This window comes from Halichondria panicea, chromosome 14, assembly GCF_963675165.1.
Source record: "Halichondria panicea chromosome 14, odHalPani1.1, whole genome shotgun sequence".
NCBI lineage: Eukaryota > Metazoa > Porifera > Demospongiae > Suberitida > Halichondriidae > Halichondria > Halichondria panicea.
Window position 1 is genome coordinate 6240724 of NC_087390.1, and position 24647 is coordinate 6265370.

Here is a 24647-nt window from a genome sequence, read left to right on the forward strand (position 1 = left end):
TCTCTAATTATATGAGGTTGCAATAGAGAAAAGTCGGGTTCGAGATAGTGCGGCGACTAACAGAGGGTTATCTGCCACCTGGGAAGAGATGGAGCTGAAGAAGGATGTGCTGTTGATGGTGCAGTCGATGGCAGCATCTCTGAGTGAGGACATTGGTCTCAAAGGTGAGCTGTGTTTGTACATGGGGGGGGGGGTAATATCAAGAGTTCTAGATACAAAGTAACAATGCATGCACGTCTAGTATATAGATATGTCTACCGTACGCGTAAGACCTCGATTTAAGGCGACCCTCCAAATATGCGACACCCAGGAGCTTCAGCAATTTCTGACCTCTAAAAATAGCGACAGCTGCGTTGACAATTATTTTTAATGTCACGTTCTAAATAGAGGTAAATGTAGCCACTCCCGGATCCCTAGCCTCGATTGTAGCCCACTGTGTTTTTAAGCGGCCTGAAATCGAGGTAAGTAGACTTTGTAAAGTTACCTCCAATTAGATGCGACCCTATAAATATGCGACACCAGGACTTCAATATAATTTTTCAACCTCCAAAAGAAGCGACCTCTGGCTTCATAATTATTAAAAAGTGTCGCTTTAAATCGAGATCTTACGGTATGTGACAACGTATACTGCATTAACGACATTGCAATATGAACTGGTATAATTATTGTATGTATAATTAATGTACATAATATTATATATAACCCTTTCAGCCATGAAGTAGAATAAATGCTATTACTATTTTTTAATTTACATGGACTATAATAATTATTATACCATACCCGGGTGTGTGCTCTCCCTGCTGTCCCTGGGTTGTATTGCCTTCATCCTCTGGCTATAACATTGTACCATACCACTAGGGTGTGTGCTCTCCCTGCTGTCCCTGGGTTGTATTGCCTTCATCCTCTGGCTATAACATTGTACCATACCACTAGGGTGTGTGCTCTCCCTGCTGTCCCTGGGTTGTATTGCCTTCATCCTCTGGCTATAACATTGTACCATACCACTAGGGTGTGTGCTCTCCCTGCTGTCCCTGGGTTGTATTGCCTTCATCCTCTGGCTATAACATTGTACCATACCACTAGGGTGTGTGCTCTCCCTGCTGTCCCTGGGTTGTATTGCCTTCATCCTCTGGCTATAACATTGTACCATACCACTAGGGTGTGTGCTCTCCCTGCTGTCCCTGGGTTGTATTGCCTTCATCCTCTGGCTATAACATTGTACCATACCACTAGGGTGTGTGCTCTCCCTGCTGTCCCTGGGTTGTATTGCCTTCATCCTCTGGCTATAACATTGTACCATACCACTAGGGTGTGTGCTCTCCCTGCTGTCCCTGGGTTGTATTGCCTTCATCCTCTGGCTATAACATTGTACCATACCACTAGGGTGTGTGCTCTCCCTGCTGTCCCTGGGTTGTATTGCCTTCATCCTCTGGCTATAACATTGTACCATACCACTAGGGTGTGTGCTCTCCCTGCTGTCCCTGGGTTGTATTGCCTTCATCCTCTGGCTATAACATTGTACCATACCACTAGGGTGTGTGCTCTCCCTGCTGTCCCTGGGTTGTATTGCCTTTATCCTCTGGCTATAACATTGTACCATACCACTAGGGTGTGTGCTCTCCCTGCTGTCCCTGGGTTGTATTGCCTTCATCCTCTGGCTATAACATTGTACCATACCACTAGGGTGTGTGCTCTCCCTGCTGTCCCTGGGTTGTATTGCCTTCATCCTCTGGCTCACAACTCACCAGCAATCATCCCCACATAGTCAAGGTGACTATATTACCATGCATGCATCGAATAACAAGTTAGCCCCGTTAATTCCAGCCTGTATAACAAGTTAGTCCCGTATTCCAGCCTTTGGTGACCCTTCAAATAACAGCAATGTTTAGAGCCTACACAAAATTATGTTATAATTATACGAAATATTGTTGAATTATAATTATAATTATTTACTACTGTATCTCTGCCCGTGCAGCTCTCACTCCTCACCAATGGAGGGTACTACTTGACCTCGCTAAGGTTTGGAAATTGGTTGAGCATGTCATGTGATAGGCCTTGTCTAGAGCTACAGAATTCATCTCTTAGTTTTGATATTGATTGCTTTTTAGTGAAGTTATGACCTCCCGAAAGTAGCTTGCCAAATAGTTCGTTTCCTGAGAAAATACTTTTATCAAAATTGGGAGTTGTACCTTCTCAGAACTTTACTGAGCATATCATGTGATAGATCTTGTCTAGAGCTACAAAAAGCATCTCTATTAAAGTTGTTAGTGAAATGATGGTCTATATACCAAAAGTTCATTTTCTCCATTATACAGACGTCTTACCATCGTGAGCACAGAAACGCAGTGTTGGCAGTACTGGACCACGGGGTGGATGTCAACAACTACACTGACCCAACCACTGGCCTCACTCTATTACTAGTGAGTATGGCTAAGAGGCCTGATGAAGAGAAGTTACAAAATGTTGCCTAGTTGTACTGCTATCCCAGTTTGCATGGCAGTATACTGTATGTAGTGCTGTAGTAGTGTTTCTGAATGCACGTACTGTTACTGACAATGTAGTGTGCTTGTTTGAGTGGACAAAAAGAGCTCGTAACAACACTACTTGACAAAGGTACCTCCCCCCCACACACACACCACTCCCTCCCCACACCCCCCCCACACACACACACACACACACACCACCCCCTCCCCACACTTACCCTCACCCCACACACACACACACACATACGTACCTCCCCCCACACACACACACACTACCCTTCCCTCACCACACACACACACACACAGGTGCGCACCCTAAAGCCGTCACCACCTCGGGTCATTCAGCCTTATCCCTCGCTACCTGGGCCTGCAACACAATCGAAGCTTCTGACCCCGACCTGCTAGATCTGTTAGCATGCAGAGGAGTGGAGGTGAACCAACAAGATTGCCATGGCAACACGGCTCTCTCAATAGCTGCTCTGTGGGGAAGAGCAGACGTTGTCACAACACTACTTCAAAATGGTAAGAAAAGAGGAAAAGAGGTATCACTTATAATTATTGAGACCATGTGTTCAGGTATCTTTTGCCATCCCTATTCTAGAACCGTATTAGAATATTTTGCTGGTTAAAAACCGTTGTGAATGACCTGAAAAATTGACCTAAATTGTGTTCTGGCAAGGATCGTGTACCAGTACTATTATTTTTGCGAAGTGATCAACACTCACAAAGTTTGCATACTATCCCCAGCCTTTATTAAACAGTTGTCAAGCTCATGGTACTACAAGAACAGTCGCTGTAGCTAATGAGATAATGCCGAATGTGTCACCAATGCATATGAAGTCTAATTATCACTATAATTATAATCTTGTGTTGTAGGTGCAGACCCTGACGTGTGCGGTGGTGATCATGTGCGACCTCTTGACCTTGCCGAGGGCTGCGGAAACAATGAGGTTGCTAGGTTACTAGTGGTACACTCCACAAAACATTAATCAAAAACCGTACACGGCTATATCACTTCTGTCTCATATACACTGTCATTCCTTGTCATCAAATGCTTTATTTATTATTATATTATGTAATTATGACATCATTATTGATCATAGCTGCATGGCAATAAATTATGACCTCGTACCCAAGTACCGTATTACTAGAATGTTTCGCGAGCATCAAACATTTGCGAACTTTGCGAGGGTTGATCAATTCGCAACAATAAAATCTGCAAAACCTAAATTATTACTAGTAAATACACACGATCCTTGCCAGAACGCAATAGTTAGATCGCAAAGGGTCAACTTTTCTGCTGATTTGGCTCATTCGCAAAGGTTTTCACCAGCAAATATTCTAGTGGTACGGTATACACACAGGTACAAGTAGTCCAATTCAAAATTCAATTTCAATAACTTAATTATCAGAATTGAAACAGCATCATTACACACTTAGTAGCTAACATTATACGACGCACACAAGTACATAAGAGTAGTTCAATGTTTACAAAGTTTTAGCTTCTTGGCAGTCTTTTTAATATTTCGAGCAGTCATGGCTTGAATACTGAGTACACATCGAGTCATCAGTTATCTCCTTAAAATCAGTCATACCGGACAGCTTAGAAATGTCCACAAGGTTACGGAGGTTGCAATAGTTGGTGCCGTAGTCAAGGACAGCATACCACGTCTCAGAAGTGGAGTAGGCCTGAGGAAAATGGAGGATAAAAAGAGGTTTACAATTACATACAAAACTTAGCCTCCTTCGCAGCCTCTCCTTTTTCTGTTCTTTGTCACACAGGTCAATAAGATAAAATACGGTAAGAATTGGAGGAACAAAGAAAGAGAGAACGAACCGTCCAAGAAAAAGGAGAGACTCTCCTTTTTCTTAGACGGTTCGTTCTTTCTTTTGTTTCTCTAATTCTTACCTGTGTGACAAAGAACAGAAAAAGGAGAGGCTGCGAAGGAGGCTATACAAAACTTACAGTTACAGTTACGATTGCCTATAGAGCTCAGAGTAAACAGTGGAGGTTGTGGCAGTGTGTTATAGACCATTGTATTTCTTTAAGGCGGCGCCTTATTTACATGCAGAAGAAGTATGGTAACGTACAGGGGGGTGGGGCTAACCACTGTAAAACGTCTATCAGGGCGCCACTTTAATCTTAGCGCCAACTTAAACAGTCTTGGATCTAATATTAATCCTGCAATTTCAACGTGGTCGTCACTCTAAATGAGGTGCCTATGTGTTAATTATTTTCTTTTCTATTTTGTAAACAAGAATCGAAATAAAATTATTAGCAGCTACAGGGGAGGGGGATGGGGCTAACTAACTCGGCTACAGCTACAGGGGGATGGGGCTAACTCACCGCAACAGTGCAGCTGCCTGCGCCTCCAGATCCAGCAGACAGAGTGAAACTTTGGTCATCCACATAGTGCTTCACAGGTGTTTCGTGGGTGGAGTGGATCTCACTACCAGTGTCACTCACAAGCTGTACAAAAGAGATAATTATGGAGTATACAAAATGACTTGGGATATAAAATGTTATGAAAGTTGACATAATTGTATTAAACCACTTTTGCATGTGATGATATTGCATGTGATGATATTGCATGTGATAATAATTATTGCAAAAGTGTTTCTTACTTTGTAAAGACACTTCTCTGATGATTTACAGTCTTGAGGGTCGCCAGAGAGATTTGTGATCGTGTACGACAGACAATCGTGAACAACTGAGCAGTTGGTCGCTGGAAACATCCTGCACAATGTGTTGGGAACAGATAAGAACTCTACAGTCAGTTGGCATGCATGCGATATACATGGCTTGATCATGAGTACAAGTAGTTGCAACTTTTATAATATAAAGTCTCAAAGCTACAAAGTCTATGCTAACTAGCTAAATTAGTAATGTTAGCCAGCTCTCAGCTTAGCTAGATACATATACATAGCTGTACAAGCTAGATACAAGTTAACTAGATGTACAAGATAGTTTGCTAGCTCACCATGTCAGCTTGCAGGATGCATGCAGAGGGCCGCAAGCTCCTAGGGACAGACAGGCAGCTAACACACACAGCAGGGTAATGGAGGTCATCTTGGAGAGACTTGCAAGTTGCTTCTTTAGATCAGAGATACAGCTACAGTAGTATTCTTCCTTGCAAAGGTCACTGATATGACATGTGAGTATTATTGCAACATTGTAGCCTCGATTCAAAGCCGCTAGAAAAAAATTTGCGGCTTTAAATCGAAGCTAATTGCACAAGCGACAGAATGGTATCCATAGCAATAACTGAAGATATACAACCTCAATTAATGCCCACCAAACGACCTTGATTTTCTTATGTCTGATGGACAGTGCTCAAAATTCAACAGAAGATGCTCCAAATGACCACACAATACAAGAAAATGTCATGGAGAAACGGTCATTTGCACCAGAAGAAGATAAGCCAGATGTCCTAGAGGAAACTCCAGTATCCATCCCCCCACGGCCACATGACCTACAGTCCACCACCGCACATGACCTGGAGTCCACCACACATGACCTACAGTCCACCACCCCACATGACCTGGAGTCCACCCCACCCTCCGCTCTACCTGGCTACCTTCCCTGGGAAGAAGACATGGAAATGGTCTCCAAATATCTCGACAGAAAGGCGAGAATGCTGTACAATGTATTTACCCATGTGTTTGGTGGTGGTCCTCTATGCCTGTACAGTGACGTGTGTCTCAGAAATATTTTGTGTCAAAAATATTTATTATGGGGCGAATTATAGTGGTGCTGTGTTATTGTGTACATCAACTGCGACATTATCTTTGCAAAGCTAACTAGTGTTCAAGCTGGCGCTGTGCTAATGCCTCTCGCCATGTTTTTGCTTTCGCTCAAAAGTATTAGAGTGTTATCTATAATGAATTTTATATTAAAGTTAGCTTATCTATATAAAGTCACTGAGAAGAAAAGACTTATTTACATGCATCTATTGTTGTTATTTATTGTATTATGTGGCTTACCAGGACCTCAAGAAAGAAGAAAATTGATTCTTCCAGGATCTGTAGTTCAGTGTAAATAATATCTAAGAAGAAAAGACCTGTGTACATGCATATTGTTATCTATATTGTTATATGGTAGTGTTTTGTGGCTTACCAGGCCCTCAAGACAAAGATGATTCTGCCAGGAGGATCTGGATCTGGATCTTGGATATTATTTTCTCACACATGGGGAATGAGCGCGCATGCGCATTACATCCACAGGAATAATTAAAGGGTGTGTCCAAAGAGATCAATTTCACAAATGGCTACTGCTAGCTAGCTGTGTTAACAGATATTTTCTGAGTATTGTAGCTAACAAAAAGCTAGCGCTTTAGTGCAAGGCTAACTCATATGTTGAATAGAAAGTTTGTGCGGACAGATGATGCTATGAAAGATTCTGAAGAGACTGCAACAGCCTTCAATGTGAGTCAAACTAGCCATAACTAGAGAAAGAAGCTTTAGTTTGCTAATCCACGAATCAAAATCCAAGAGAACGTGGCTAGAAGCCTATAGAAGCTGTTAGTTTTCGTCGCATTGTAACCGTTGAGCAGTTATAGCTGGAATACACACACACACACACAGACAGACAGACAGACACACACACAGTCAGCTTTACCGTATCCCTCGTGCGGCTACGCCTCGAGGCATAATAATTACATGATGTGATCGATGTACTGACTCCCTAATCTATTTTTGTTATCTTTCCGTATGCAGGATGATCTAGAAGAGTCTTACGAGTGCTACCTACAAGGCAACCCAGAGCTGAGAGCAATTCTGGCCGACTTCATGCAAGCTGTACTCATACAAAAACCAGACAATGTCTACCAATTTGCACGGGACTATTTTAGACCATTTGGATCGGATGCTACCCACGCTCCACTCTTCCCCTCTCATAGGGTCACTCCATCAGACTAAAAATAAATTATGCATATACCCTATAATTAGAAAATTATTATTATTGTGTCGTCATGCAATTATTATTGCGCAATTTTATTCACTGTAAGGATAGTCTGCTAATTATTGTGCTATGAATATCATTAAAAATCCCGTATTTAGCATGCATTGGGCTTCATTGATTTAAGTCTACATGTAGTCTGTGGTGCGCGAAAGAGAGCTGATTGTTGCTTCTTCAGGTAATTTGCAGAATGATTTGTGATGAATAGTTTGCATTTTACTGCATGTATAAAGCTCTAGCTCTGCATAATGTTAGCCTGTAATTATTTGGTATAGTTGGTATCAAATGCAATGGAAGTAATCATAATTATTATGCATGACTTGTATGTAGTTTACTCTCCAACATACAGAGATAACAGATTAATTTTTACAACTATTGCATGTTAGATTAATGTTGTTACGGTCTCATCAAAATAATAATGTTTCTTCACAGATAAAATTAATCTTGCCCATCAGAATGAATACGCTGGCGTTTGCCCCCACCTCTCCTCAAGCAGTGTACTCTCTCCCTGCTACCATACCCGCCTCAGCAGAGGTCCCAATAATGCAGGTCCAGGTCGGTGTGGAGATACCCAACAGGGTGTTCGTGGGAGGATGCCCCTACAGTGTGAGAGCTATAGAGAAATATGTGCTGAACGCATGCATCATTATGATATTATTATAGCACTGCATGTATCATTATAATATTGAAGGTTTTGAAAGAGAGAATGTGTATGAAAAAGAGATTGAATATGTGGCCTGAATTAAGTTTCAAGTAAGATTCCTTGGTCCCAGCTGAGGTCCCCTGCATGTATGGCAATGTGGTACAAGGCTTCGTACTCTTGTGCAGTGTGTGTTCACCGTCTTCATGCAGTTCCCTATTATAACTTTATTGTATTGTGGATGGTTGTCCTGGAAGCATTTGTATTTGTATACTATACCAATACTATAATTATTATGACATAATGATTGTATCATGTACTAAGTCCTCCATGCTATATAATACTAACAATCTTGGCCAGAACTAAGAAAAAAAAATCTCCATGTGCATATGTTTTTTCTCTGCTATAGTTTAATTAATTGTTAATAAATTAATGCATAGTCATTTCACTGAGGTAGATGGTCAACCACATGGTTACCATTTGTCACTGTCATGGTCCCTCCTACGTGTATATATCCCAGAGAGATTTTATCTTGTTGTTTCTTGCCCCATGCACGTGTAATTATAGATGACTGAAAAGGAGCTGGGAGATTTCTTCTGTCAATTTGGGCCTGTCAAAGACTCAAAAATTGTTTTTGACAAAGCCAGTGGAAAATCGCTAGGGTGAGAACTAATGCACGTATGCATGCCTATACTATCCCATTTTTCACTTATACCTGTGTGTATTAGCGCCTCCCATGCACCTCTACCCCAACTGGAGTGTGTAGTAAGGATGGATGCTTCTCAAATGTCCTAGCCTAGTATCTGAGGTCTGTGATTACTCCATACACCGTCCCACTAACCCTGGCCTTCTTTGTAGTGGTAAAAGCCTGTAATGTTATTTAGATCCAGTGGAGTACTGCATGCCTGCTGTTGTGTAAATTCGTGGCTTTGTTCATACTTCAATTAGCAATTTCTGTCTTGAATTAGTGTTGAACTAATCTGATTTTCTTTAATTGCTTGTGTCTCTGTGCAGCTATGGATTTGTGACCTACATATGTGAGGCAGATGCAGTCAATGTCTACAATAAAGTGAGCCACTACTTATCACTGCATGGAGTGTGTGAATGTGCTGTGTGTGTACAGCAGCATCATCATCTACAGTGACAGGGCGATATTAAAATGCACACACCCTTAAATCGCCTGTTTTCAGCTGTATAAAGCACTATACCTCCATGTATATATGTACTTGCTAGCATATGGATGGCATACAGTGATAATGTAGTTAAATGCCATGCATGAAACAATTTAACGTCTTTACAAACATTCACTTTCGTTTCTAACCTTACAGGGCAGTATTTTCTACAATGAGAAGAAACTCAATGTCTCCAAGGCAATCCGCAAGCATGGTGGACAGTATGTCAGGCCCAACCAGGAGTATAATAACATGTACGTCCAACCCAATGGCTACTTTGTCGGTGGTGACGGTCTATGGCGATACCAAGCCCCTCAAACACAACCTGTCAGCGTGAGTGTGCATTGCCTGCAGATACAATAGTTACAATAGCACATTATTATTATTTTTTGTCTCAACTATAAATTATGTCCCTTAAAGGTCACGCTTTTTTGGTACTTTGAACATTATTAATTATTCTAAACTTGGGCCTATCATGTGATTGTGGATTATTCATTGTGTGTATAGCCTCCCACCTTTGCTCCTATATGAATGTGATATTTTTCGCACTGCAAGGAATTTCCTAGCACCTGACTATCACATCACATGTTCCAATGGTAATCACGATTCTCCAAAAACACCTTAAGTTCATTAATCTCAGCTGAGCATAATCATGCATGCATTATTGCGTATTCACATTCTTTATTTCTTTCTTTGCAGCCTTACTTTGTGTACATGGCTCCCAGTATGCAGCAGCAACCCACCATGCAGTACAGCCTTCAAACTGTAAGTGGCTTTACAACTAAACCTCTCTCTATATTATTTATCATATATAGCCTTTAATTTGGCGATTTGGCGGATTTTACCGAAGATTGCCAAATTTAAAGTTTTCCAGTGGACGCAATGTCATTGCTGTAGTAGCCACGCCTATAAGACAACAAATAAATTAAAATAGCTCATTCGCCAAATATAATATACCCGCCAAATTTTTCCATCTTACAGTAGTTTCACTAATTGCCAGCAAAATGTTCCAATAATAAAACAGTTTTGCATTGTAGTTCCCAACATCAAGGGTCTGTACTATAATACTATTTATCCCTCCCTCCATGCAGCCCACCCTCACCCCAATGGCCAGTGCTGCCTACATACCTCAGCATCACTCAGTGTATCAGTCACCTCTGAAGGTGCCCCCCATCGCTCTGCAAGCTCCTCCAAACCAAGCAGCAGCAGCCATAGAAGTCATCGAGATTGAAACCAGTACAACTGTGACCACTAGCAGTTCTGAGCAAGATTCCTCGGTTGAGTCCGACAAAGAAAATACGTTCAAGCCGATCAATTCTTCTCTGTCTAGTGATGAGCAAGGCACCGCTGGAACTGATCTCCAAGGTGTCGATTTGGATAGAATTTTCGAACGTCGTAACACGCCCCCTCGTAAAAGACCCTCCCCCCAAAAGGCTGCTCACTACGTGTACCCGCAATACCCCGGGCAATTCCCTCAACCAGTCTACCAGACTGCCGGCTATGTACCTATGTAACTCTGTTACTATGTAACTCTCACTGTCGCTATGTAGTAGCTTCACAGCAATAGAATTTTTTTACTACTCACCACCTTATGTAATAATACGTCTCCTCTATAGCTCAACTCACTCACAGTAAATGCTATCCATCACCCTACATTAATTAATACGTACATTTCATTTCTGTACCCACTGACACAATACTTGTAATTCATCATTGCCTTAATAATTTATTATTAAATTTTAATTTACAAAAATTAATTAGTAATCATTATTAACAAAATACACAAACTGAAATAAATTATTGATGACCACAGTTCACTAGATTGTACCGCATGCAGCAATGACTATGAATGACCAAAGAGTCACATGAAAAGCATCTCCTGCATTTCTAAAAGAGTCCAAAAATTGTACTATTTTTTCCCATACAATACGCAGTGGGAAATTAATCACTAGTTCCTCGAGATCTGATTCGTGGATTAATTTGTGAAGCGTTCTTTTTGATCTAGTTTGAACTGCGACCTCTTTACCTTGTTGGTGCACAACAACTTCTACAAACTGCTCGGACACGTCTTCTTCTTCTTTAGTGCCTCTATAAAGGTATGCAAAGACAAAAGGAAGCGGTAAAAAAGTATGATACACTCGTAAACTGGGCGAGTGTGTTCTGATCGATTTCGGATTCAATGCAGCAAACTTTCCGTTGTTGTTTGATAATAAACCGCCTTGTTGCCGGGAACATCTATTACACTGAGGATAGAATCGCTGACTCAGCACTTCACCCGCCCCCACAATAGTCTTACTAGGCGGTTGATGATCGGCCACAAAATTAGACACCCTTCTCTTTCCGCACGAGTGACAACCGTAACGTCTTCCAATCGTTTGAATCATATCTCGCTCCTTATCGGTCGCGTATTGCATACCTCGAGTGGTTGGTAGCCAGTCTCGAGCAAAAGCCCCGGGTCTTAACAGAGAACTCGGAAGGACGTTAGAAAATCTTCCGCCTAGAGCCCTAAATACAACAAGGCTCGAAATTGAGGAGAGAAATACATCACGGCTAGTTATGATATTCAGACCCTCAGTATTTGATTTGAATATCGTCGATTGTAGAATCTCGAGTGATTTTGCAGTAGCTATGGATGCAGTGAATCCAGCGGTCAGAACGGCAAGGCCTCCGCAGATTGACGATACTCTACTTCCTTGTCGAAGCGTGATTCCAAGCGGTTGAAAGACGGCCAGTTGCGCTCCAGCGAGGACGACGGGGAAGGTAAGTGCACCAAGTGTTGCAGCACATACTGACTCGGGGGAGGGGGGGTGGGCCATGCTGTGATGGGGGCATTAAATAGAATATGATATATGTTGATTTCTATTTTTATGCAAATAATTATAGCTCGATGATTAGAGAATGAACTGAAGCAGCTTACAATACGTACATACGTATATAGCAGTTTATATATAGTACACCTGGTTAATTCAGACTGTCCACAAGAGATTTCATGAGATTTTAGTTTTCAGGTCAAAATTCAGGACAATAGGAAGGGAGCGTCACACCCGTAAATGAATTTAGATATGGACATTGTATATGTGGGTAAAGATCGTTAATGCAACAACTACAATAAGTTATGTGTACGGCTCCTATAAATAATCATAGTTAGAGAGGAGTTGTTTTTGTTATAGTTCATCTTTCTTGGACTTCTTTTTATCGCTCTTTTTCTCTTTCTTGCCTTCCTTGTTCTTCTTGTACTTTGACCTCAGCGCAATATCTCGCTCACTCAATGTGGGACGAATACTGTGCCGAACCTAGAGAGAAAACGAACAACTAAACGTGAAAATTTGCCAATTTTTGTATTATAGAGGGCGGCCTGCTTATAGGGACACCACATGCACAATAGACTAGCTTTCGTATATATACCTTAAGAAAAAAAACCAAATCAGCATCATCCGTAGGCTTGGGAGCGACTTGAATAATGTCCTTTGACCCCTTACGAGCAAACAGAAAAGTTGGTAGAATACCATCCAACTTAACGGAGGGGGGTACGTCATTAAGCGCCATATTCATTTCTCCAAACACGACCTCATCCATTCCCTCGTATCGAGCCACAACTTTTGGGAAATATTCGCCCGCTTTTTTACACTGAGGAGCATCAGGCATACATAATTTTATGAGCCTATTTTTCGATTTATCACCCATAAATTTTTCGAATGTGTTTCCGACGACTTTTTTGATTGCACTTCCCTTGTTTGATTTTGGAGTGGGTTCAGAGTTCAACTTAGGACGCAAACCTTTACCCAAAAAATCATCGATAAATTCTTTCAGTGATTCTGAAGTTAGTTCTTCTGTTAGCGCAAAACGGACACCGTCTTTTCCAAATATCCCCACGGCAATGTCCTCGCCCCAATCTGATAGGCCGAGTAGTTTGATGTCGGTCGGAAATTCTTGTTCATCTGCTATAGCAAAGATCAACTGTTTCTTGCTTGCTGGAGTGTAGTCCTTGGCAACGGAGGCGATTATATTGTGCCAATAGCGTATGGCTGTGTGTGTGTGTGTGTGTGTGTGTGTGTGTGTGTGTGTGTGTGTGTGCGTGCGTGCGTGCGTGTGTGAGTGTGAGTGTGTGTGTGTGTGTGTGCGTGCGTGCGTGCGTGTGTGGGTGTGAGTGTGTGTGTGTGTGTGTGTGTGTGTGTGAGTGTGTGTGTGGGTGTGAGTGTGAAGTCTTGTGAATGCAATGAATGAAGTACAGTGGGCTGAATAAGTTCTAGCTGTTCAATATTATCCTTTGTATAAAGAAATTCTTAAACAACATTCACCGTACATGTTTCGATATTACATTGTAACGCACTCTTAGCGTGAAGGTCCCAGGAGAGGTCCATATAGCCAACGAGTAAAGGTCGATCATGATACACCGAGAGCTGGTTGTCCTCAGTCATGTGACCTACCAGCGGACGAGAATGAGACATTAACTGCTTCATCAACACATCTTGGTTGGTTGGGATAGTCTTGATAACAGAATGACCTTCCTCAAAAGAAGATACATAGTTTCTGCAATGAGAAAATTTATAAGTACAGTTTAAACCTCAACTTTAACCCCGCCCTCCCCCCCTCTCCCCCCTCCCCACAATCATTGTTCCCTTCTTCCAATATCCATTGCTTCTCTTTCTAACAATAAAAAATAAAAAATAAACTTAAACTTACTTACCTTGGATGAAATACTACAATCGTATTTGTCTTAAAGCCCATTTCCTTGGCTACAGCCTCATCAGTTGTGTGTCCCAGTTCCATGTCCATCCTAACTCTATTCCCAGTCTCCATGTACCGTTCCAACAACTCAGGGTTAGTACTCTTAGAGAAAAACCCAATGGCACGAATTTCAGTATTTGAGCGAGCAAATGCCTTGGTCTCAGCCACAGAGGACAGCAGCTGAGAGGGTGGTCCGGCCTGCTTCTTCATGTAGCTAACAATGCCTGCAGAGCCATCGAGTGGACAATAGGTAAAAGAAACATTAATTTTACAACAGACCACATGGCCTTATGTATTTTCAGAAAACGAACAATTTGGCAAGCTACTTCCGGGAGGTCATAACTTCGCTAAAAAGCAATCAATATCAAAACTAAGAGATGCATTCTGTAGCTCTAGACAAGGCCTATCACATGACATGCTCAGATCAAAGAGTTAGTGATTATAGTCGACCGGTTTCAAGCAATAAAGATGAGATCATCACATCCGTACCTTCCTCTTCCCTTGGCCCAGTGTAGTTGTATTCTCTACCATATCTGAACACGATGAGGAGTGGGTATCCCTCCACTCCATACCGTTTAGCCACCTCCATCTGATCTGGTATCTGTACCTGACCTAGCAGCACTGGGGGGTCGCTGTAGCGGAGTCTGTGGGTGGTGTGTGGGGTGTGGGTGGAGTATGGTGTGTGTGTGTGTGTGGGGGGTGTGTGTGGGTGTGGGGTGTGGGTGGAGTATGGTGTGTGTGTGTGTGTGGGGTGTGTGTGTGTGTGTCCTGCTGTACATAAGTAGTCGAGTTCAAAATACAGTAATATTCCACTGTTGGAAAGTATACCCCGCAGTACACTGTATAATTAGTGTGTGTGATATCTCACGTACCTCCTGGCAGCAGCATGGAAGTGTGGCTCCAGTTGCTGACAATGCACACACCATTCAGCGTAGAACTCCACCAGTATTATGGGTGTAGCTTTGACGATGGAATCAAAGTTAGCCACTGTTAGTTCAATAGGTCCTTCTTCCAATGGTATAGCAGCTTCCTCCAGGAAATAGTCGATAAGAGCTATGAGGGTGTGTGGGGAGTGTGGTGGGCGTGGACGTATAAGATGTGGATTGTGTGTGTGGTGGGCGAGAGTATAGTGGATGTGTGGTGGGCGGGAGGGCGTGACTCACCTTGTTTTCCGTCGCTCTCACTAGGACCAGTGTACGGAGATGCCACGCCTCTTCTCAGTATCCGTATGTCTGGTACCGCGTTAATTTGATACCTTGAGAGAAAAGACCATAAATCGAAATCTTTACAATGAACAAACTTAATACAAGGCAATAGCTCTAACAGTGAGCATGGTATAATTAGAGTCTTGGAAATACTAGTAAAGTACGTATACTAATTATATCAGATGCTCCTAAGCGTGATAAAGCAAATGCAACACATACACTCTGTGATTACAGCTAGCTATACATGGACATGCAGCTGATGGTAAGCATGCAGGGATGAGCCCACACTGGTCAGTGGTGGTGGTTGGTACTAACCACCTCTAGACACAAATAACCATCTCTTAGGCCTAGTTTACTTATAAGAGGCAAATGTGTGTCCTGAATTTTGATTGAGGATTGACAATAGCCATCATTTCAAACAATAATTTTAGGCACATCCCTGAGCAGTTATAATTATAGCTGATGACTGACCTTGCTTTGAGTTCCTTGCTCTGTTCAATGTCTACCCTGGCAAAGCTCACTCCCTCTGCCTGGAGATCACCTGACAGCTCCCCCAGCACAGTCAGCATGCTGGCACAGTGGTGACACCTGGAGGGGGGGGGGGAGCTAGGGTAATATACAGGGGAGATATTGGAAACTAAGGAGATAGTATTATATTTATAGGGTTAGCAAGTAATGTGATGGAGCTACTGAAGAGCTACATAATAGTTAGACACTGTTTTGGAGGTGTCTATGGGATTTAGAAGCCCAAAGGCACTGATTTAGTATCCCGAGCGTAGCAAGGGTACTAAAGTGGCTGAGGGCTTCTAAATCACATGGACACCTCCAAAACAGTGTCTAACTCATTTAGATACTAGTGGGCATGCGCAAACTGCTTGACTACAATACAATTACTTGACAACGGAATACTAGGTATACTAAGTAAATTTGCAGGTATACTAAGTCCCATATTATACCTGCTCTGAGGCACTTTTCCCATGTACTTCCCATGTAGATCTTATCAACTAGTGTCTAAAGAATGTATATAATTATTTGTGTGATGCTCCCCCTTAAACACAAGGTGAGTCATAATTATATTAAGATTCATAGCTAGATAACAAGATATTGTTAAAATGCACCCCATTTTGTGTGTACATGTAGAGGGGTGGATCTGAGCACACATTGAACAATGGATGGTTGTACTGTATTGTATATATCTACCAACCCTTTTATATAAATCGCTTACCATGGAGTGTAAAATTCAACGACCATGAAATCAACATTTTTGACAGCTCGAAGGAAGTTGTCGTCGTTGAGAAGAGGCAGCTCCACATCTCCCACATCCTCACGGCCCACGCCCACACCACCCTCACTGGGCACACTCTCACTGTCCTCTCCCATCACAGCGTCCTCCTCTACCCCGCATGCGCAGCAGAGTAGGGATACTAGCAACAGAAACACAAGGTCGCTTCTTTTCATCTTGTGTTGTAGAGTCGATTGTTCTTGTTGGGGGTGGAATAGGAACGCCCCTATTCTTGCATGTGGGGAAATCCCACACAGTTAGGGGAAACCCCACAACACACCGGGTGATTTTTCATAAGCCGCGGCTTCTTTAGAGTCACTCACCCACGTGGACTAAACTGGGACAACTTTCTATGTAACCTGGCCTCTACACGTACACACACAACACACAATACACAGCACACCTGGGTCCTCTGATGGCTGGGTAGTGGACATCTTGAGTGGGTAAGGAAGTGTCTTGTTAGGCATTTTCATGTATAAAGTATAGTAAAGATAACCTACCGTACTTGTTCTAAAATAAAGGCCCTGGTGGCCACGTACCTGGAGATTCCCCCATAATTATAATATTCATTGCTTGTTTTCCATGCGCTAGCCTCGAAAACGTATTCTAAAAAAGCGGCACCTTATTTAAAAAAAGTACGGCAGATGTAATAATTATTTTTGCGAAACTAATGTATAATGGGCGAAATATTCAAATGTTGTATAATTAGAGCGGCACTGTAATTACATCAACTACAGTAAACAATGTGTTAAAATTACAGCACCAGAAAAAAAAATTTTTTTCAAGGGCTATAATTATACCAAACTATAATTAGAACTACGTACTATAATTTCATTAAAGACGGTAACTGCGTGGTGCTCCTCCATTGATGCAGTAGCCACAAATGTGTGATTGACTACCACTGAATTATTGAGAACAATAGCATTACATGAAATGTTGGTTTCTTATTAAACAGTCAAATAAATCAATTTTAGCGTCCGCTACGTGTGTCTACGTGACCATAAGGGCTAGTGGAACGTGTTTGATGCTCTAATCTTATTATCTAGAACAGAAATTAATTATCTATAACAGTACCGCAACCACATTACAGCGTAGAGTGGTGTGAACAGTATTTGTGGTTTTCTTCAAAAGTGCTCCGGAATGTAATATTATCTGTGGCTGCGGTTTGAGATAGATCGCTCTGTTGTTGGGTAGAACACTCTTTTATAGAGCACCACCCACACACACACACACACACACACACACACACACACACACACACACAGCTAGATAAACCAACCCACCCATTGGTGGAAAAGAGCTTGAGATCAAGTATCTTTTATCTTCTGGAGCAATGGTTGTAGCAGCTGCCTGCTACAAATATTGTCGATGAGATCATAAAAAATTATGGGACTACGAAGACATAAAAGGTGAATGTTGAACATTGTACAGTTGTCGTATCTAATAGGACGTACATTGAATTACCCAAAATCAATAATAACTTTTATTACAAGATTTATGACAGTAAAAATCCCTTTTCTCAACTCAGTGTGCGTGCGTGGCATGGACACGATACATGCATGTGGGGAACATGATACATGCATGTGGTGAACATGACACATGCATGCAATGGAATGTGGCTCCTACCATAACTACCATAATTAGTTTACGCTATTATTTGATGAATTATTCCATCCATAACAAGAATTACTCGTATGTCCAACTTTGTGGACAGTACTCTCCAGAGACATAGTTGAATGATCTGAAATATCGGGTAATAATTAAGTAATTTTGTTGACGTACTAAACCATTAAAGTGATATCGATTTTCATTGTTTTGCCAGTTATTTCCCCGGTACATGTAACTCCATACTGAACTGCTTTCAAAGGTTGAGTCTTTATTAGTTTAATTATCAGTTTCCTTGTGATGCTATTTTCCCGTGGGTCACATAAATACACCATACGATATCCATTTCATTGCTTTACCCTATTATAGCCAACTCTTCCTCAGTGGTAACTCTAGACAGCCTCTGCTGAACTGCTTTCAAAGGTTGAGTCAATTATACACGTCCTTGTGGGCGCTATTTTCCCGTGGGTCACATTAAGTTACACTGTACGATACTGATCAAGGGTGTACTCACAGAGAAGTGAATTTAATACCAATTATAGCGTTTATTTCGATGCATTAGGTATTCTTTTATCTCCAATTATCTATATCCCTCTTTACACCACACACACACATCACACAGGGTTTAAAAGGTCTCCTTTCTTCGTAAGCTAGGTACAAACACGAGACTGTTGATGTGTGTTGACCTAATATTGTATATCCAGTCAATATCGTTTTTGTGTCAGAGTACAAACATTTTCTTTCTTTGTTCTATTACAGTATTATGCAATGTCAAATAACATGTGCTTGTCGTCAATATTGAACTGTACCTTTTGACTTTTTGACCCATGGTTGAATCAACAACTCCACTCAAGTTTCGTATTGTCTGTTTTTTCTCTCACAGATGATTGTACTGTACCTATAGCCTGTATAGAGTGCTCCCATTCAACTAGCTGCGCTAGCTAGTATGATTGCAGCATCGTCAAATCAGCTTTTAAACAGCACACATGTATAGTATCCCATAGTTGAAATTTTTATTATTTCCCTGCATAAAAAGTCTATATCCCAGCTTATAATTATAGCTACATTAATTGCTTGAGCAGCAAGTATTTTATAACATAATAATCCCAGAGCTCACTCTGAGCAGATACGCCCCCTTTTGCATAAGGCTAGCTAGGGGAAACCCCTCAAGAACCCACAGCCATGTGTGTACACACACACACCCCCTAAAAAAAAGTTTAAAGTCTCTATGACTGAAGCTCTGCAATGAGGATGGCTGGAGAGATCCTCCCCTCCTGCCTAACCCCTCATCTTGTGTCCCCCCTAGTCTGGACAGTGACAGCTACGCTACTCTGTACCGTGTCTTACTACAATGGCCTATACGGAGAACTGGTACATGACGATATATTCGCAATCCGAGACAACTCTGACCTTCGACCTTCAACCTCTTGGACCCAGCTCTGGCGAGACGATTTTTGGGGCGAGCCAATGTCGAGTCCGACCAGTCACAAGTCGTATCGTCCAATCACAGTGCTGACGTTCCGTTTAAATTATATACTGCACGAACTCGAGCCGTTTGGATATCATGTGGTCAATGTTGGGTTACATATCGTTGCTACGATGTTGCTAGGGGCTGTGTGCCGGTGTGTGGTGTGGGGGTGTGTGGAGGGGGCGTATCTGACCATGTGTTTGTTTGCAGTTCACCCAGTACACACAGAAGCTGTGAGTTCAAGCAATGTCTTTAATTCTTTCCTATATGACTAAATAAATTCTTGTTCCATAATTATACGTACATGATTCTGTAAGAATTAATTAATCGTGGTTTTGTAGCTATACTTTGAGAGGCCATTGCGTTAGCAATTTCATTTAAAAGATGCATTTAGTAGCTCCTTGATATCTCCATCACAGCGTGTGCTTAGATCAATGGTCTATGTGTAGTTCATTTCTCATCACCTAGGTGACTGGTATTGTTGGCCGAGCTGATGTCCTGGCCTGCATCTTTTTCTTTCTTTGTCTCCTCCTCTACTGGAGCTACCTAACCACGCCTCCGTCCAAACCAGCGTGGGCTAGAGCTCTCAAAGTGAGTTGAGCTTATATTGTGAACTAAGAAAAAAGATAGTTTTAAGTTCAGAATAGTACATACACAGGGAAGTGCCCACACTGGTCAGTGGTGGTGGTTGGTACTAACCACCTCTAGACACAAAATAACCACCTCTTAAACTAGCTAGTCTACTTGTCTACTTGCTATATGGGATGTGCCCACACTGGTCGGTGGTGGTGGTGGTGGTGGTGGTTGGTACTAATATTGTCAGTGATGTGCCCACACTGGTCAGTGGTGGTGGTTGGTACTAACCACCTCTAGACAATAATAACCACCTCTGAGACCTATAAAAAAGGTAAATTTGTGTGTTGAATTTATAGCCACAGCCACTGATAGTAGGATTGGACCATAATTCACTGTTCATTGCTTTTATCCTCCTCTAGTTACTTGGTTGCCTAGTGACAGGAGCGGCTGCCATGTTGAGTAAAGAGCATGGCGTGACTGTGTTGGGGGTGTGTCTAGCGCTGGATGTGGGTGTGGTCAATAGGAAGCTACTCGTGGAGCTGTGAGTGTGTGTGTGTGTGTGTATAAGTTTGGGAAGTTTTTATACTTCCCTTTAAATGCGGTATACTAATCAATTTTTGATCGAGTATATTTTCTGCAGATTAACATCAAAACGAACCATGTCTACATCGTCTAAACTTCGACCTTTGACCGTTCGCTGTGCTATACTCACGCTCACAATCGGTGTGTTGTTAGTCGTGCGTATATGGCTTCTCAACGGACAGCTACCTGTGTTTGGTCGTCAAGACAACCCGGCCTCATTTGCCGATAGTGTCATCACGAGAGCTTTGTCATATTCTCACCTCCTTTACTTCAATGCCAAGTGAGTTAATAATTATATCAGCGCAGTCATGTGTTTTTTCTTGTATGGAATCGGTGTAGGTTGAAATTAAGATTGCCAGATTGTTATAGCAATTTTGCACATTTTAATATTGTTGATATGAAGATTCTGCTTTAGGAGACCTTCTGTATGTTTGCATATTCTTCACACGCACACACACACACACACACACACCCACACACACACACGCACGCACACGCACACACACACACACACACACACACACACACCCACACACACACCACTAGGTTGCTATTATATCCTGCTGTGCTGTGCTATGATTATCAAATGGGGAGCATTCCATTGGTGGAAAGTTTGACGGATCCTCGTAACATCACCACGGTGATCTTCTATATCGTTATTGCCTGCCTCTTCATCTCCAGTTGTTATAGAAACGACCCGGTGACCTTACTAGGATTGCTATTGATCGTCGTTCCGTTCTTACCTGCCTCCAATCTATTTATACGGGTTGGATTCGTGGTTGCTGAGAGAATTCTCTACATACCCAGGTGCAGTGAAGCGTGTGATGTGTGATGTGTGTGTGTGGGTGGGTGTGTGTGTGTGTGTGTGTGTGTGTGTGTGTAGCCCTCTAGCTAGAATGAATCTCTTCATTTGTATACATACAGCGGTGATTTTCAAAAAGTTTACTTACATTTTCGTTTGTTTCATGCATTCCGGTTTTTGTGGGGATCAGCTTGCGCACGAAAACTACCCGCTATACGGTAGTAGTTATGCTCTAGCCTCCTTTGTTCTATATTGAGACATACTGATGTTTACAACCAGAGGAGGTCCGACATGTGTGCACGAATCACGATAACTTCAGTGCATTGATGTCATTGCGGTCACGTGATAACGTCCAGCCCAAATGCACTGAACTTGTAGTGATTCGTGCACGCATGTCGGACCTCCTCTGGCTTACAACCACTCACCACATGCATGTGCTTGAAATGCAAACCTAATAAGAGTCGACCCACACACAGTGTACACAGTGGGACCACTGCACACAGTGACACTTGTGTAGCTTGTCTTATGTGCTGGTTATTTCAAGTGAGGTGACAACAGTTGCATGGCTTCATACAAACAACAAGTAGGAACAAAGCTGCACTTGTAGTAATCAAGTAATTGATGGAACCCCACATAATTATGATTGCTTTATACATTTACCGCTAATTTCCTGTTTCCCACAGCGCTGGTTATTGCGTGCTGGTGGTCCACGGTGCCATGGCAACCGTTCGTCGGTACCCATCCCTCCGTCCAATCACATTGCTGCTTTTAACGATGCTCCTGGGTGCTTTTATCACACGTACCATCACTAGGAACTCTGTCTGGGACAATAGAGAGTCACTTTTCAGGTGTGTGGTTAAAATTATTTATAGAGGTCTATTTTTTTATTATATATACAATTTCTATATACGTTAAACACATCATTTAATTGGCTTTTCAAAGAGCTACAAAATACATTCTTTAGATTGGTAATTAGACTATCCCAACTCAACCATCAAAATGTATGCCAATAATTATGTTTTCATTCCAATGTAGGTCAGGTCTCCATACCATTCCACACAACGCAAAGATTCACTTCAACTATGCCAATTTTCTCAAAGACTCGGGACGAACGAGAGAAGCCATAGAACACTACGAGACCGCCCTCCAGTGAGAACACACACACACACTACGAGATCGCCTCCACATGCGAATACACATTTTGTACACAGTTGTATTTTCTGAATACGAACAATTTGGCAAGCAACTTTCAGGAAGTCATAAATTCACTAAAAAGCGACTTCACTAAAAAGCATTCTGTAGCTCTACAAGGCCATGTGTACCTACAAGTGCGTGGTGTGTGTATCCTGGGATGCCATTTAAAGCTAGTGCTTGATGATCAAAGGTCTATGTTTGTTAAGCCTCCTCCCACACCTTCACGCCCCTCACGCCCCTCACACCCTCACACAGATTTTGGCCTGAGCACGCTGTGTCTCACAACAACCTTGGCACACTTCTTACACATGTCACAGTAGCCGAGGCACACTTCAGGGCAGCCATACAACACAGTCCTGGTCACTACAGGGCACTCTGCAACCTGGGGTCCAACTTACAGTGAGCCCACCCACCACACCACCAACACACACACACACACACACACACACACACACACACACACACACACACATACACACACACACACACACTGCAACCTGGGCTCTGCAGTGAGTCCTTTGTATTACTAATTTTGTATTAAATTATGCATTTGTACAATGCTCACACTATTGACATCACACACACACACACATACACACACACACACACACACTGCAACCTGGGCTCTGCAGTGAGTCCTTTGTATTACTAATTTTGTATTAAAATTATGCAATGCTCACACTATTGACATCACACACACACACACACACACACACACACACACACACACACACACACACACACACACACACACACACACACATACACACACACATACACTCCACACCTACACAGTAAGCAAGGGCGTCTTGAAGAAGCTGAGACTTCATTTCGTAGAAGCCTTTCATTGAACGCCCACTACACTGACACACTGATGGGATTGGCCGGACTACTGGCAGATAGTGGGCGTGGTCAAGAGGGGCGTGGATACATGGAGCAAGCTGCCGCTATCGCCCCAGACAACGCTGATGTGATGAGCAACATGGCTACATATCTGTGGAGAATTGGTATGGCTGTTTTTTTATTATTGTTATTATTTATTCACTTGTTTATTTCTGACAGGTAGTGTTAATGAAGCCATAGAATGGTTCCAGGGGGTGCTCCAGCTAAGCCCTGCCCACCACCCGGCAATGGTCGGACTGGCGAGGGCATACAGGAAACAAGGGAACAACAAGAAAGCAGAGAATACATTTAAAAGGTGGTCCTAATGAGGTTGAGTTTACAGCCTTATTGAGGGGGCAGCTGTCTATTGGTGGGAAGTTCCCGCTAAATTGGTGACACATCCTCACACACTACACAGAGCCCTCACTTGTCACACACCCTCACACAGAGCCCTCTCTCTTCGTGTGGATCCTGACACTCTTCACTTGTTGGCCGCCCTCTACCACAACACTGGGTCACTGGAGCAGGCAGCTGCTACCTTCCAACAAGCATTGACCTTTGAACCCTACCGAGTAGACACTCTGTGCGGCTATGTGCGTTATGTATATATCTGGTAAAGCATACAGGGATGTGCCCACACTGGTCGGTGGTGGTGGTCGGTACTAACCACGCCCACACTGGTCGGTGGTGGTGGTCGGTACTAACCACGCCCACACTGGTCGGTGGTGGTGGTGGTAGGTACTAACCACGCCCACACTGGTTGGTGGTGGTGGTCGGTACTAACCACGCCCACACTGGTTGGTGGTGGTGGTCGGTACTAACCACCTCTTAAGACTAGTTTAATTACTATACAAACTTGTGCTGAATTGAGACTGAGGAGTGAAATACCCACCACTTTGAAATTACAGGGTCTAGTCGTATAATACATGTATAATTAGACAGATTTGTTGTACTCGTAACCTTTGCCAGATATTTGTTATACTCTTAACCTTTGCCCTATTGCGGATGTTTTTTTTCATTATTACGCAATGCTGATATTTGATACTTGTACCTAGATATCTTAGTAAGTGT

At 42.5% G+C, this 24647-nt stretch overlaps 7 protein-coding genes across 9 annotated transcripts; 4 read left to right on the forward strand and 3 right to left on the reverse strand.

The window, feature by feature from the left end:
• The first annotated feature begins 49 nt into the window (after window positions 1-49).
• Window positions 50-3654, forward strand: LOC135348206 (ankyrin repeat family A protein 2-like). Of its 2 annotated transcripts, XM_064546417.1 has the most exons (7): window positions 60-164; window positions 1684-1770; window positions 1976-2019; window positions 2316-2420; window positions 2562-2613; window positions 2790-3005; window positions 3360-3654. In XM_064546417.1, the coding sequence occupies exons 1-7, from the start codon at window positions 89-91 to the stop codon at window positions 3470-3472; spliced, it is 693 nt and encodes a 230-aa protein (XP_064402487.1). In that variant the 5' UTR covers window positions 60-88; the 3' UTR covers window positions 3473-3654. The 2 variants fall into 2 exon arrangements, with proteins under 2 accessions (XP_064402489.1, XP_064402487.1); XM_064546419.1 differs by lacking the exon at window positions 1684-1770 and having other exon boundaries at window positions 50-164.
• A 208-nt stretch (window positions 3655-3862) lies between these two features.
• Window positions 3863-5646, reverse strand: LOC135348213 (uncharacterized). The gene is made up of 4 exons (XM_064546429.1): window positions 5465-5646; window positions 5109-5220; window positions 4831-4953; window positions 3863-4172 (listed from the first exon to the last, which is right to left on the reverse strand). Exons 1-4 carry the CDS (start codon window positions 5551-5553, stop codon window positions 4002-4004), a joined length of 495 nt encoding a protein of 164 aa, XP_064402499.1. The 5' UTR covers window positions 5554-5646; the 3' UTR covers window positions 3863-4001.
• Window positions 5647-5731: 85 nt separating this feature from the next.
• Window positions 5732-7517, forward strand: LOC135348212 (ciliogenesis-associated TTC17-interacting protein-like). Its single transcript, XM_064546428.1, has 2 exons — window positions 5732-6112; window positions 7200-7517. The coding sequence occupies exons 1-2, from the start codon at window positions 5807-5809 to the stop codon at window positions 7398-7400; spliced, it is 507 nt and encodes a 168-aa protein (XP_064402498.1). The 5' UTR covers window positions 5732-5806; the 3' UTR covers window positions 7401-7517.
• On the forward strand, window positions 7515-10988 carry LOC135348195 (protein boule-like). 2 transcript variants are annotated; one of them, XM_064546390.1, is made up of 7 exons: window positions 7515-7618; window positions 7873-8046; window positions 8648-8742; window positions 9095-9149; window positions 9409-9585; window positions 9952-10017; window positions 10344-10988. In XM_064546390.1, the coding sequence occupies exons 2-7, from the start codon at window positions 7897-7899 to the stop codon at window positions 10764-10766; spliced, it is 966 nt and encodes a 321-aa protein (XP_064402460.1). In that variant the 5' UTR covers window positions 7515-7618; window positions 7873-7896; the 3' UTR covers window positions 10767-10988. The 2 variants fall into 2 exon arrangements, with proteins under 2 accessions (XP_064402460.1, XP_064402461.1); XM_064546391.1 differs by having other exon boundaries at window positions 7537-7618; window positions 7896-8046.
• Window positions 10959-12301, reverse strand: LOC135348194 (uncharacterized). The gene is made up of 2 exons (XM_064546389.1): window positions 12210-12301; window positions 10959-12069 (listed from the first exon to the last, which is right to left on the reverse strand). The coding sequence occupies exon 2, from the start codon at window positions 12066-12068 to the stop codon at window positions 11070-11072; it is 999 nt and encodes a 332-aa protein (XP_064402459.1). The 5' UTR covers window position 12069; window positions 12210-12301; the 3' UTR covers window positions 10959-11069.
• A 37-nt stretch (window positions 12302-12338) lies between these two features.
• On the reverse strand, window positions 12339-16695 carry LOC135348173 (protein disulfide-isomerase A4-like). The gene is made up of 9 exons (XM_064546360.1): window positions 16411-16695; window positions 15657-15773; window positions 15144-15235; window positions 14853-15033; window positions 14470-14624; window positions 13940-14204; window positions 13583-13782; window positions 12658-13277; window positions 12339-12545 (listed from the first exon to the last, which is right to left on the reverse strand). Exons 1-9 carry the CDS (start codon window positions 16641-16643, stop codon window positions 12417-12419), a joined length of 1992 nt encoding a protein of 663 aa, XP_064402430.1. The 5' UTR covers window positions 16644-16695; the 3' UTR covers window positions 12339-12416.
• Window positions 16696-19239: 2544 nt separating this feature from the next.
• On the forward strand, window positions 19240-24062 carry LOC135348174 (protein O-mannosyl-transferase TMTC1-like). Its single transcript, XM_064546361.1, has 10 exons — window positions 19240-19773; window positions 20009-20131; window positions 20536-20657; window positions 20757-20978; window positions 21245-21505; window positions 22184-22348; window positions 22536-22649; window positions 22950-23093; window positions 23490-23701; window positions 23757-24062. The coding sequence occupies exons 1-10, from the start codon at window positions 19318-19320 to the stop codon at window positions 23900-23902; spliced, it is 1965 nt and encodes a 654-aa protein (XP_064402431.1). The 5' UTR covers window positions 19240-19317; the 3' UTR covers window positions 23903-24062.
• Window positions 24063-24647: the final 585 nt, after the last annotated feature.

Excerpts from the sequence above, each read along its gene's own strand:
- LOC135348194 (XM_064546389.1), bottom strand. The coding sequence starts at position 12,068 with ATGGCCCACCCCCCCTCCCCCGAGTCAGTATGTGCTGCAACACTTGGT.
- LOC135348195 (XM_064546390.1), top strand. The coding sequence starts at position 7,897 with ATGAATACGCTGGCGTTTGCCCCCACCTCTCCTCAAGCAGTGTACTCT. Across the intron at positions 9,586-9,951 it reads CTCAAACACAACCTGTCAGC|CCTTACTTTGTGTACATGGC; the intron begins GTGAGTGTGCAT and ends CTTTCTTTGCAG. Across the intron at positions 10,018-10,343 it reads TGCAGTACAGCCTTCAAACT|CCCACCCTCACCCCAATGGC; the intron begins GTAAGTGGCTTT and ends CCCTCCATGCAG.
- LOC135348206 (XM_064546417.1), top strand. The coding sequence starts at position 89 with ATGGAGCTGAAGAAGGATGTGCTGTTGATGGTGCAGTCGATGGCAGCA. Across the intron at positions 2,020-2,315 it reads TACTACTTGACCTCGCTAAG|ACGTCTTACCATCGTGAGCA; the intron begins GTTTGGAAATTG and ends TCCATTATACAG. Across the intron at positions 3,006-3,359 it reads CACAACACTACTTCAAAATG|GTGCAGACCCTGACGTGTGC; the intron begins GTAAGAAAAGAG and ends CTTGTGTTGTAG.
- LOC135348173 (XM_064546360.1), bottom strand. The coding sequence starts at position 16,643 with ATGAAAAGAAGCGACCTTGTGTTTCTGTTGCTAGTATCCCTACTCTGC. Across the intron at positions 15,236-15,656 it reads AGCAAGGAACTCAAAGCAAG|GTATCAAATTAACGCGGTAC; the intron begins GTCAGTCATCAG and ends TTTTCTCTCAAG. Across the intron at positions 13,783-13,939 it reads ATTGTAGTATTTCATCCAAG|AAACTATGTATCTTCTTTTG; the intron begins GTAAGTAAGTTT and ends TTCTCATTGCAG.
- LOC135348174 (XM_064546361.1), top strand. The coding sequence starts at position 19,318 with ATGAGGATGGCTGGAGAGATCCTCCCCTCCTGCCTAACCCCTCATCTT. Across the intron at positions 19,774-20,008 it reads ACCCAGTACACACAGAAGCT|GTGACTGGTATTGTTGGCCG; the intron begins GTGAGTTCAAGC and ends CTCATCACCTAG. Across the intron at positions 20,979-21,244 it reads CTCCTTTACTTCAATGCCAA|GTTGCTATTATATCCTGCTG; the intron begins GTGAGTTAATAA and ends ACACACCACTAG.
- LOC135348212 (XM_064546428.1), top strand. The coding sequence starts at position 5,807 with ATGGACAGTGCTCAAAATTCAACAGAAGATGCTCCAAATGACCACACA. Across the intron at positions 6,113-7,199 it reads CCAAATATCTCGACAGAAAG|GATGATCTAGAAGAGTCTTA; the intron begins GCGAGAATGCTG and ends TTCCGTATGCAG.
- LOC135348213 (XM_064546429.1), bottom strand. The coding sequence starts at position 5,553 with ATGACCTCCATTACCCTGCTGTGTGTGTTAGCTGCCTGTCTGTCCCTA. Across the intron at positions 4,954-5,108 it reads CAGAGAAGTGTCTTTACAAA|CTTGTGAGTGACACTGGTAG; the intron begins GTAAGAAACACT and ends TCTTTTGTACAG. Across the intron at positions 4,173-4,830 it reads CAGGCAGCTGCACTGTTGCG|GCCTACTCCACTTCTGAGAC; the intron begins GTGAGTTAGCCC and ends CATTTTCCTCAG.